At 46.0% G+C, this 13419-nt stretch overlaps 1 protein-coding gene across 6 annotated transcripts in view; it reads left to right on the top strand.

Moving 5' to 3' along the window:
* Positions 1–13419, top strand: part of GANC (glucosidase alpha, neutral C) — a 140025-nt gene that overhangs the window by 99746 nt on the left and 26860 nt on the right. For all 6 annotated transcript variants that reach the window (XR_015872495.1, XM_088456494.1, XM_088456496.1 and 3 more), the window contains 2 exons: positions 2375–2487; positions 6141–6244. Coding sequence is in view for 5 of the 6 variants with exons in the window: in XM_088456494.1 (XP_088312620.1) it covers positions 2375–2487; positions 6141–6244 (217 nt within the window). In the remaining variant the exon portion in view is untranslated. The remainder of the gene's footprint in view (positions 1–2374; positions 2488–6140; positions 6245–13419) is intronic.

Here is a 13419-nt window from a genome sequence, read left to right as displayed (position 1 = left end):
TTGAGAGAGCCGGCAGTGGGGAGGTGAAGTAGTTACATTTAAGAAAATGTGGTCCCCCTCCCAAATCAATAACCAACCCTGGACTTCTGAGCCTGGGCTGGTATTGGAAAATAGGGGAAAAAAACAGCATGGGGTTCCCCCTATTTCCCAATAACCAGCACCAGGCTGAACCAGCAAGGGGGATAACACTATAGCAGGGAGACACAGCATGGGTTCTCACTGCCATAATGGCAACCAGCCCCAAACTGGTAAGCCCAGGGCTGGAATCCCTTGTAAAGTTGGAACATCCAAGCCAAAAATGGGGTCCCCTTCTTGAGGGACACTCCTGCTTTACAGCTGAGCATATTTGTACATACTAGGAATAATTGATTTTAAAGATACACTCCCTTTTAAGAACAAACACAGTATATATGTACACATGCATACTACCTACTTACACATCATTCACTCCCACCTTATTTGCCATTAAAATCGATATAAACAATTTTCAGACATACTGAGATTCCTAGCTTTTTGGCCTGCCTTGGACAGAATTCCTGGGTCTCGCATATGTCTGAAACGCACTAACCCGGGAGTATGTTCCCGGGTTGCCGCCCCTGCAATTGTCTCGGGAAGACAACCCTGCTCATGTCTGAATGGTGCAACCAGGATTTTACTGCACCTAGCAGCTTCTGATTGGCCCGGCGAGGGCTGCTCTATGTACACACAGAAAGGAGAGGGGAGTGGACACACCAGGACACGCCTCTCTATGTAAGTGATGTGCCTTAGACAGACCTTTGGTTACATAGAGGACTGGAGTCTGGACCAAAATGAGACAATACAACTATTCAATCTTCTGGTCTTGCATACTCTACCTCCTAATCTCACATGCAACACTCAACTGTTCCTCAATGATGTCAATCAAATGGGCAATTTATAGGTTTCTGAGGACCCTCTGTATACTTTACTTCAGTTGCAGTAGAAAGGTTTATTGTTTGTGTACTTCTGGCATTTTCTCTCAGCTACATGTCCTTTACAGGCCTCAGCTAACTGGAGGGAGCAGGATGGAAATCACAGTGGGCAAACACTCTGGCATGGACCTTTGCATGACCTCATTATTGTGTGCCAGCAAAGCGTCCACTTTAAGTGACAAAACTGTGACTCCCCTAGCTGTTAGTACTTTGGACCTGATTCAGACCCGCTCGCAAGCGGGCACTGCGCGTGTGCAAGCCCCATAGTGAGTGAATTTTCACTCGCTGCGGGAGTCACTACAAGACGGGGCGGCTGTTGATTGTGATTGGCAGCTCGCCCCGTTTTGTAGGCGTGCAGGGGGGGTGGCTGGACAAACGGAGGCGTTCCTGAAGGAATGCCTGACGTTTGTGGGCGGCCCTACTGACATCACCAGTGATGTCAGTAGTGAACTTCCTGCTTTATTAGAGCAGGTAGTTCACTGGGGCTTGCGGTGGACAAGACCTTACCACAAGGGTCTCATCGCAAGCCCGATGGTCGCGATAATCGCGACCATCGCCAGGCCGCCCGCTAAAGCTGTGGATAGTCTCCCACAGCTTAGCGAGCGGCCTGGAGGCCGGTGAAAAAAAAAATCGGCCCACCCTGATTCAGAGCGAGCGCTCGCAAATAGCGAGCGCCTCTGAATCAGGGCCTTAATTCATTATTATGGCTCCTATATAATATAAATCATAGCTGTCTATATTACTTAATTGATCTATCCATTTGGGCCACACTAGGAAAGAGGATTCCTTTTGGAAAACCGAATATGTTTACATTCAATATAATTTTAAATGAATCATGTTTTATGCGCTAAATGTGGCTGTTGCCTTTATTAATAAAGGTCAAGACACTGTTCTCTGTTAGGTATCGGACACTTGAGTACAATATTATATTGTGTACAAATAGGTTAATGTGATTTCCACATTTAGTAATAACACTGTTAAGCCACATCTCTACACTATCTCGGTGTGTGTGCACATTGTCACTGACATACACCTGTTGCATATACTAGCCATGTACAGCTGTGTGCATCTTCAGATCGTCCAACTGAACATGTGCACATTAATGCGCATTTTCATGCGTGTGTCTTTTCCTGCTTACATTCAGGGAGCAAATGTGTCCAAAATGCGTCCAATTGTACAGAAACCCCAATACGTCCTCCTTGCCCTACATCGTTTTCTATCCATTTATGTTTGTCATTTATTGACTAATAATCTTTGCACTGTCATTGTTATGTGTTGGCAATGTGAAAAAATCTGCTCTGAAGCCCAATAAAGTGCTAGGAATGGCAATCTATAATAATGTTCATTATTTTTTCTGTGTACACAGCAATATGGCTTTTCTCCTCACAGGATGATATCTAAATTGGGATTGTCTTTATATGTAGGGATCAGCTTTAGGGGAGCTCTATGTAGACGATGGTAACTCCTTGCAGTACCTTCACGAGGACATGTTTAGCTACAGAAGATTCACCTTTACTGATAATGTCTTGTACTCAAGGTAAGAGAAACAGAACAATAGGATGAGATGATGCTTTGGAAATCTTTAATTAAAAAAACTCAGACCGATGCAGGAGAAGAAACTCATTCCAGGCCACCTAAATGACAGATGGGGATGTGCAGCTTATGAGGGGTATTCAGTATGAAAGGTTAACTTCCCTGGCAAAGTTAACGTTTCATATCGGAGATTTTTTCTGCGTAAAGGTATGGTGCGCGCTCCCACTTATCCCCGTATTCAATATCGAATTAACGAAAACGGGAAACTCCGAAGTTGGATTTGCGTAAAGTTACGAATTTTTCCTTAAAATAATTGTAAGACCCCCCCTAAAGTTGTAAAAACATGGGGGAACACTATGGGTACCCCCGGTTTAGCCTTTAATTGAAAGTCGGGGATTTAACTAGCCGCAGCAGGTGTTTTTTTCCAGACATTGAAGAAGTGATGCAGAAGAGCACTTAGGTTATTTTTTTCGTTTTTTTAAGTGGTCCCATCAAATTTGGGGTACATGAAAATGGGCATATTTTGATGTCCCTAAAGTAAGTTTTTAAAAATTCTGCATTTGTGCACCTGCCGCTATAATTCTATTCTAGAAAACACCTGCCGCATACTTGCAGAATAGCCCTGAACCTATTTCCCTATTGTTTAACAATTTTTTCCCTTTTTTTTTTTTTTTTTTTGCACCCCAATTTTTAAATTAATTTTTTGGGGTGTCCCTATTTTTTTTAAAAAACTTTTTTTGATACAGTTCTTTTTTAAATATCAATCTCAGGGGTGCAGGCTATTTTTTTTAAGCCTGCACCCCTAAACCCCAATTCTGCACTTTTTTTCGACACCTATTCAATGGTGAAAAGTTATCACCGTTTTTTATCAAAGACTTTTCAAAACTGCGATAAGTCTTTGATATTGAATACAGTGTAAAACTAAAACAAGTGATATTAACACAAAAACGTTAAAAAGTGCGATATTAACGGAAAAAACGATGTTATCGCTCCCATATTGAATACCCCTATATATCTCATTTTAATATGACTTTTAAAATAGTGTTAGCACTCTATTGTACAATACAACAATGTACTCTGTTGTGTCTGTTCTCAGAATATGTTGCAGAAATTTAGGATTGCTGACTGAGGGCCTGATTCAGTGCGGATCACAACTGCGAATGCAATAGCGATTACACATGCATTCTCACTGCAAAAATATTCTAATCCACTACGATCGCTATGACATCACCGCACAACAAAAGGACGCCCACCTTACCTTATACACATCCATAATACTTAGCAAGACTGCGAAACCACTGGTACCATCAAGTGTAATTGCAGCCTCACGCACATTTATACAAGGTCTGACCTTACTCAGGATTTGCTAACCTCGTCGCACGCTATGAGACCTCAGGCTGCATGTGGCATCACAGTGCCTAATTTATGCATGCCCCTGCAACTGTGTTGAAACGCACTGGCACGCCTGTGTTTCGCCGACCTCCCCCCATCACCACCCTCAAACGGTACTTCCTGTCAATCATGCGATGGGTCTGCATAGTCACTACGATCGCAGTCCCGATCGCAGTGATGCAGAACACAGCAATCGGCCGATTGCATGCGGAATCGCAGTTGCGATCCTTGCTGAATCAGGCCCTGAGACAATAACACAGTGTCTGTGTTGTGAATAGGTACAATGGTAAATAACATTGGGCCCAATTCAATTCAGTGCGATGATGAATAGCCGTGGGAGGGAGCTCCTGCAGCTGTTCAATACACTGCTCTGTTTGGGCGGCATTCCCTGGGGATGCGAGGAGAAAGCCGACAAAAGTGCCGGGGGCGCGCAGCTGTTTGCTATCTTAGCGTGGCGCTAACAGCCCCGTGCCCGACACTTTAGTCAGAAAATGACTTAACCAATTCCCGACAAGGCAAACAGCGCGGTGTATTGAATAGCTCCCAAAGCTATTCATCATCGCCCTGAATTGAAACATATTATTACAAGCCCTATGCTTAGTGCAAGAGATCCATCTGTAATCAGACATGTTTCTGCATAGGCTCAGCTCTGAATAGCCCTCAGTTCCGCCTACATGCCCACGGAACACTTATCCTACACTTACCTCCCGTTGCCTCCCAGTTACAGTCGCGAATGGAGATACAGCTGAGATGTGTATGACACTGCAGGGCCTGTAGTTGCTGAAACTTGCATATGCAGGCTCCATTCACAGATGCTAAAAATCGTGAGGTCCATCTGCAAAGTGTACTTACATGCAACTCAGCCTGACAGAGCGTGCTGGATGCAGAAAATCCTAAGTGAATGTTTTCACACTCAGGGAGTTATGTAATAGGTTTTGATAATATGGAACCGGTGTGATTTTGGCAAGTTTGCGGCTGCATTTAAAGTCAAAACCAGGCTGATAACTGATTGCTTCTTTAAATTTAGCGTAAACTTGCCGAAATCATGAAGGTTCTGTAACCTAGGAACCTATTACATAGAGACATTTGTAATAGAGCTGCTCTATACCACATTATAGCAGAGCCTTGATTCATCAGGAACACGGTCTCCCAGTAACAGATCAACGTAAGTGGCTCAGCTGTGACAAAAATAATGCTAGTACAAGTTTTGGACTCATATTGACCCCTTTTCACAGTAAGTTAATGCTATCATATTGGTCTCTTTTCACAGCATGTTAATGATATTTGCTAATTACACTCAATGATATGATTTCTTTTAAGAAATGCATTTAAACTGTCTTTGGGCCAAATTCAATTTAGTGCGAAAATGATTAGCCGCGGGAGGGAGCTCCCACATTTATTCAATACACTGCGCTGTTTAGGCGGTTTAAGGATTTCTTCTTGCACCCCCCTGGGGACGCAAGGAGAAATCCGACAAAAGTGCCCGGCCCGCAGCTGTTTGCCGGCTTAGCGTGGCACTAAAAGCCGCGAGCACTTTAGTCAGAGAATGCCAGTTACCGCGCCTTAACACCCAGGTTAAGTCACGAGAACAGGCATTCTCTGACTTAACCAATTCCTGACAAGGCACACAGCGCAGTGTATTGAAAAGTGCGGGAGCACCCTCCCGCGGCTATTCATCATCACACTGAATTGAATTCGGCCCTTTGTACTTGGTAGGGAAGGTCATAAGGCGCACATCCACTACCCGATTAAACAGAGCGATTGAACATCGTTATCGTTCAATCATTTGTTAATCGGGCACAAATTGGGCAGCTTAATGTCAAAAACGACCAGCGATGCGCACTCCCGCTAGTCCTTTTTGACATCTATCATCTCCCGAACATGCTGGTTAATCTGCCGATAACGACAGATTGGCCATGTTTGGGGATGAGGGAGGGTCCCTGCACTGAACGACTGATCATTCAGTGTAGGCGCAGCACAGACTGAGAGACGACTACACGATTAAAATGTCGTAATCGTGCAGTCGTTTCACAGTCTGCTAGTGGATGTGCCTCTTTACACTTACAGTCAGTATATTCGTTATATAAACTGATGCACAGTCCTGTGTATGAGAGGATTATTGCAGACTATCATTTTACTAACCTGATCAGCAATGAATGGGCTGCCACCTGCAGCAACACTGTACTGGTGACTGACAGCTTGTATTGTAACTGGCAGGTGTATGTGACATAGAGATTTCACTTTGTTCCATGTTTGTAACATTAGATCTGCAGACAAAGTAGGCCGTTACCCAGTGGATTCCATCCTGGAAAAAGTTCATATAATGGGTGTAAAGAGATCACCTACTGAAGTCACTGTACATAACACTGGTAAGAACTGTGGATCTCTGTTGTATGTTAAATAGGATCTGCTTGCTGTTCATTCTACATGCAGTTTTCACGTGTTATCCTTACCCCCTACATTGTGTATATTGTATTTCTTGTAACAGTTCTATGTTAGTGCAAATGACTGAAATGTATTTTCTTTCAGGGAACAGGCACTTCTGTCATTTGACAATGCTCTTAGATTTGTTTGCCCTGCCTGGTATATAGAGACCCTTGCGGGTTTATCACTTTGAGTAGTGTAGTTTTTGTTAGATAGGTTACTGTTTTTATTTCTCTTGGATGTGCATTGTGCTTAGGTGATTTTTCAGCCCCCTTCTCTGTGATCTGGAACTGGCAGGATTTCTGAATTATTCACTTGGAGTTAGACCCAATAAGTCAGAAGACTACAGTACTGTTTACTAAAGTGCAGATTTATACAAGTGGAGATGTTGCCCATAGCAACCAGTCAGATTCTAGCTATTATCTAGGAGCTAGATAAATAAGTGGAATCTGATTGGTTACTATGGGCAACATCTCCACTTCTATAAACCCGCACTTTAGTAAATATACCTCCAGGATTACATGTATGCACATCTTCATTTTATGTACTGGAAGCATGCAAAAGTATTAGTCTGATTCAGAGGGTTGGATACAAGATCCCAGCGGTCGGGATGCCGGTGGTCAGAATACCGACCACACCATCCCGACAGAATCCCGACCCAACTAGGTAAGTGTTCTAACCCTCCCCTCCATGCAGCCCATCCCTCACCCCTGCAGCCATTGTAGAACAGGAACTGTATATTAGTATTAGAAATTTCACCATATGCTGAAAATCAAAGCAATCAGTTCAGTATACCCACCCTTAGCTACTATATTATTATTATTATTATTATTTTCTTCTTTAGGGTCCATAGGGCTCCACAGTGGAGTCAATGGAGTATAGGTGGTGGTTTGGAGGACTGGACACCGACAGTTAAAGCTTTTCTGTCCCAGAATGCTCCGGTCCCTCCCCCCTATACCGCACCCACAGCCACAGCCTGAGGCATATTCAGTTTGTCGTTGGTATCCGACAGGAGCTGGATCACCGTTTACACAGTGGAGCTGCTTTTAAGCAGCCCAAGCTTTATTTTATGTTTTCTTTTATTTGGTTTTACTGAATAGCAGGCAACGCCAGCGTTGCTGCTCCATCACCCCTCCGCGGAGCCGCAACTCCAGCCCCAGGTTTGGTATTTACGGCAGGGCACCGAGGGGCCTGGCTAGCGTGGCACTACGTGAGGACCCCAGAATGCAGCCGGGACACGGGGACAGGTAAGGCTTCTATACGCAGTCTTACCTCCGTGCTCAGGAGACAGACCGAAGGTGCTGATGTAGACACCGGTTCATCCAGGACTCCACTAGACCACCAGGGCATAAAATTATATTGGCGCAGGCTATAAACAGAGGCTATGGATCCAGTGGTTGATGTCAGCATAGGGGAGGTCAGTCCTCTCTCTGCGGCCCCTCCCCCAGCTCAGGGCGCCATTCCACTGCGGTCTTGCCACCCCTGAGCTGCTCCTCCTTCACCCCTCGCCCCCTCAGAGACTCACAGCGGCCATTTTCTTTAAAGCAGCCACAGGTCTCCGGGAACGCTGGGTCCAATCTCCCCGTATACCTCTTCTAGGAGCCAGGTTATACAGTGCTATTTCCTATCAGCCACTGTGGTCTGTGTAGTTGAATCTAGTGCCCATTGCAGTTATATTTTATACTCTGCATTATATGTGACTTGTGCTAGCGCTGCTGTCTGTGTTTTTTTTCTCTACTGTCAGCTTATACCTTTCCCTGTCTTTCACAATAACCCTGGGATGCTGGTGTATAGGGGATTCACTGTACTTCACATCTACCTGTATTTGTGAAGACTGTCACATAACGCGTGTGTTGCACGCTGCTCAGTGCCATATTGTGTGTTATACTGTCCTTGCAGCTATGTCTAGCAAAGGCAAGAGTTTCAAGCAGACTGCTGCTCCTATACTGGTCTCTTGCAGGTCCTATTCAGCAGGATTAACCCAGAAGGATTTAATTCAAGATGGTCTATGTGCATCTTGTTATACTGCCACAGGCCAGTCAGCCCGTCCAGCTCCTGCTCCAATTTCATGCACTGCCTTTTGGGCTTTCTACAGCTCCGCGGGTCTTTACCAAGATCATGGCAGTTATGGCGGCCCACCTTCCTCGTCAGGGGTAAGACTAATCCCATACTTGGACGACCTCTTGCTGTTAGCACACTCTCCAGAGTCCTTCACCGGCATCTTCAGATAACCATAGCCTTTTTACAAAAACACGGCTGGTTGATCAACTGGAAAAAGTCTTCCCTGACCCCTTCTCAAAGGATGGTACATCTGGGAGCCCTTTTGGATTCTCGAGTTCAGAAAATCTTCCTGACAGAAGACAAAATCTCTGCACTGCAGCAACGAGTGTGCAGTTTACTCCACAATCGCCCAGTGTCAATTCAGTCAGCAATGCAGACCTTGGGGTCCTTGGTATCCACCTTCGACATGGTGGAGTTCGCTCAGTTCCACTCCAGCCCCCTACAACACCTAATCCTCTCCTGGTGGAATGGGCTGGCCCATCTGATCAGATCCCAGACGATGGTCCTCTCTCCGGAAGTTCATCTAGCCCTCTCCTGGTGGTTACAGACATCCCACCTAAACAAGGGCCGCCCCTTCTGAATCCCGAATTGGGTGCTCCTCACCATGGACGCAAGCCTCCATGGGTGGGGCGCAGTGACCGGCCAGCACTCCTTCCAGGGTCATACCAATCAACATCCTGGAGCTCTGAGCCATCTACAGAGCCCTCACTCTGGCTCAGGACATTCTTCAGGGTAGGCCAGTGCAAGTATAGTCTGACAATAACATGGCAGTGGCCTACCTCAAACACCAGGGAGGCACTCGCAGTCGGGCGGCAATGGCAGAAGTGGCAAGCATTCTCTCCTGGGCCGAACATCATCTCCCAGCCATCTCTGCGGTGTTCATCCCAGGGATTCTCAATTGGAAAGCGGATTTCCCCAGCTGTCACGACGTGCACGCCAGAGAGTGGTTTCTACGTCCAGAGGTCTTTCAGCTTCTTGTGGACAAATGGGGCCTACCGGACATGGACCACATGGCATCACGACACAAGCTTCCAGTGTACGGGTCCAGGACAAGGGATCTTGAAGCAGCCGTCCTGGACGCCTTGTCAGTGAAGTGGACCTTCCATTTGGCTACCTCTTCCCTTCATGCTCCCTTCTTTCTCGGGTCCTTCGGAAATTCAAGCAAGAAGGGGGCACGGTTCTGTTGGTAGCTGCGGCTTGGCCCAGGCACCATTGGTATTCCGATCTTCAAAGTCTCTCCATAGACACCCCTCTCCAACTTCCTCAATGACCAGACCTGTTGTCTCAGGGTCCCTGTCTATATCCAGACCTGGCCCATCTGTCTTTGATGGCGTGTCTCTTGAGACATCCCTCCTAAGGTCCTAAGGGTTTTCTCGCTCCATGGTCCAGACCATGCTCAGAGAGTGTAAGCCGGCCTTTGCCCAGATCTATCATTGGGTGTGGCATACATACTTCCAGTGGTATGCTACCAGAAACTATGACCCTCAGGTTTTTTGGGTTTCTTGAATCCTTGCCTTCCTTCAAGCTGGATTGGATCTCGGACTCCACCTGGCCTCCCTGAAGGTGCACATTTCTGCTCTGTCTATCTGGTTCCAGCGCAGAATTGCTCCACTGTTCACTGTTCACACCTTACTTCAGGGTGTCCTTTGTATACAACCTCCCTTTGTCCCTCGTGTGGCTCAGTGGGATTAGTCATTGGTTCTCCATGCACTTCAGGGGCCTCCATTTGAACCCCTGGACTCAGTTGACGTCAAATGGCTCACTGCAAAGACTATTGTTCTTCTGGCTATCGCATCTGCCCGTAGGGTGTCAGAATTGGGGGCGCTCTCCTGTCGCTCTCCATTTCTGATCTTTCATCAGGACAGGGCTGTTCTTCAAACTCGCCCTGGCTTCCTTCCCAAGGTGGTCTCTTGTTTTCCACATTAATGAGGAAATTGTAGTTCCAATCACCAGACCTCTCAGCAGGTGAGGCCTCCTTAGATGTGGTCCATGCCCTGAGGATCTACGTGGACCGTACTTTCTCCATCAGGAAAACGGATTCCCTCTCTGTCCTATATGGAAGAAGGGCTGGCCAGCTAACAAACTGACTCTGGCCAGATGGCTTTGCATGACTATTTCACAGGCTTACACGCAGGCTACCCTTCCTGTGCCAGATACAGTATCTGCTCATTCTTCTCGCTTTGTGGCTTTCTTGTGGGCAGCCCGCCGTGGCGCATCTGCCAAACAACTATGCAAGGCGGTTACGTGGTCTTCTGTCCACACCTCTCTTAGGTTCTATACTTTTTATACATTTGCCTCTCAGGATGCTTCCTTTGGACGTCGGATTCTCCTCTCAGCTCAGGAGAATCCCCGCCCTTGAACAACTGCTTTGGGAGATCCCCATTGTCTCCCCTGTGGAGCCCTATGGACCTGAAGAAGACAAGTAGAGTTATGGTAAACTTACCTTTGTTAACTCTCTTTCTTCGAAGTCCATAGGGTCCACAGTGCACCTTCCCTGCAGCATCTCCCTTCTATGGGTTTCTTCTCTTGGTCACCGGTTCCCTTCTCTATTGTGTGGGAGTGTGATTCTTAAGTGTACCAGTTTTCATTCATTCCTATCTTGTTCCTGCCTTGGGCTTGTTGACAAAACTGAATTGCCTCAGGCTGTGAGCGGGGTATAGGGGGGAAGGACCGGAGCATCCTGGGATAGAAAAGCTTTAACTCTTGGTGTCCAGTCCCCCTAACCACCACCTATACCCTACTGTCTCCTCTGTGGACCCTACGGACTTCGAAGAAAGAGAGTTAACAAAGGTAAATCTACCATAACTCTTATTATTTAATTATTGTTATTATTAGAATTTCTTTGTATGTTGCCACAAACTTTCACAGCATTGTACAGAGCAAATATACAAAACAGGGTATATGCAGTAACAAAATAACATATTCATAATTACATTTGTAGACTTGGTTACAGCATATACCTATTGGCTGAGTTAGTGAGCCTAGAGAGATAGTTGATATTAAAGCAATGTGAAAGAATGAGCAGGCTAGCAGTAGGGATGGGCATCGAAGATCGATCCATCGGAAAGATTGATCTTCATGTCCAATAAAGAGTTAATTTTGGATCAGTCCTGGAGGCATGATGTATCAATAGTATGCTGGCAGCGATGCTCTTACCTGTTTCCCAGCGTTTCTTGCTCCATTGCGCAAGAGTTTCCAACTCATATCAAAAGGAAGAGAAAGTTTTCCACACTTGAAGATAATGTGGTTCAAATGTAGCTACTACTAATCATTTTGTTTCCATATTTATGTAATAGAGAGCAAACAGGTTATTGATTTTATAATGATTTCGTAATATCAATACCAGGCGCAGTAATCAACTCATTTTTCTGTTTCCATATTTATGTTAAAATATCAAAGGTGGATTTGATTGTATTGTCAGACTGACAGAAATGATTATAAAAGCACAATGCAGGATATTGTTTCAATATTATGAGTATTCACAGTTGGTAGTTTGTGTTAGCAGTGTGAGCCATGGGGCTGATTATAATGCTGATTCGTTTGCTGTAATAGCCGGCAGTGTAGAAACTTGTCACTATCTTTACCGGCTTGAGGAGCCTCTGACACTGCGGATGGCAAACGTGCCTGCAGCCCCAGTGGGATGCCACCACTGTGGTTAGCAATATCGATGAGGAGATGGAGTCTTAAGTTCCTGTTCGTATCTCATGGCTGTGGGGTCCTATGGAGTGCCGGCGGCTGCCAGTGAGTGAAATTAGTGCTACTCCTCAGAAGACTACCGTACAGCCGGGTCTCTCTGGATAAAGTGTCCGTGTGCTTGCAAAGTGCTATGAGTGGCTGACCGTTGTGCACAGTGCCGCTGGCTGCTCCTTGTGGCTGCTGATACTGTAGTGCCAAAGCGGGGTGCACCTGGGACAGTGCGGCTGACTTGTTGCCGGCAAAGTGGCCGTATGCAGGGGGTCTGCTTGTCTGCAAAGCGGAAACCTACGCCGCCCATTGATTTTACGCCAGCTCCCGCACCCATCATCATTAGAATCAGCGCTTGAACCAGCTCCAAACTGGGTGTGAGAGATCCAGAGATCCGTCAGAAGCAGCCTTTCCTGCCTTCCCCATACGCACAACTTGTGGAGCTTTAGATACATGTTCACAACAATTCCATAAGACAGGGCGGTTTTGTGCATTTACATGGTTGCCGCCCAGTTCCAGCTCCAAAATACCCTATTTCATACATGGGATACGACCACCGCCAGATGGGATCTTACTGATAAGGTGACATCTCCTGCTTCCGTGCCCTCCTGCTCCATCCACGTTTAAAATAAAAAATCTGCTCTTCATGTGCAGAATTGATTTCCTTCTGTGGTGCACCCACCCGGCTGTGAAGTAGCGGTCTCTGACTACCAACATCACATGTCAAATATGCTCCCCATTGCATTCACAGTTTGATGAAAATCATGAGATCCGTATACATACCAACTTGCATCAGACCCAAGTGTTTTAGGCGCCAGCCCTGTACCTACTTGCTCTTTTCACTAATATGATTTCTCCTGAAGCCCGACTAGCATTTGTTAGATGTTGCTTTGCAGCAGCCTTTTCTGTTTTTACATACAGTAATTGTCTTTTCTGTTACCACTCCAGATGTTATCAAAAGATATGTGTAGCTGTTCATAGTGATTGGGTCTGGCTTTCAGGATTCTGACAGTGCCTTACAGTGACCCCAGAAATATTCATATTCACATTTGAATTGAGTTGAAGTTATTTTTAAATGATTTAACTGAATCCTATAATATGGATTTGGTGTGTCTCTGCTAAATAACTATGAAAGTGCCTAGTAGGGAAGCCGGATACTGGCTCATTTTTTCAATCGATGAATAAAGTCTCTATCCTGGGATACCCAGGTTTGAGTTAATCAATGCCAGCCACCCACAGCATGCAGACTCCAGTGCGGCAGGCGTGGCCGTACAAGGCGGTGCGCTGTTGTGCGGCCTCGCAGCGTGACCTTTATGATGTCATGCGCAGCAGCACAGCTGTAGGAGGCCTGGGGGCAGCGTCTGAGCCGACGGAA

This window comes from Taudactylus pleione, unplaced genomic scaffold, assembly GCF_031769625.1.
Source record: "Taudactylus pleione unplaced genomic scaffold, aTauple2 ptg000707l, whole genome shotgun sequence".
Classification (NCBI taxonomy): Eukaryota; Metazoa; Chordata; class Amphibia; order Anura; family Myobatrachidae; genus Taudactylus; species Taudactylus pleione.
This window is presented reverse-complemented; position numbering and strand designations above follow the sequence as displayed.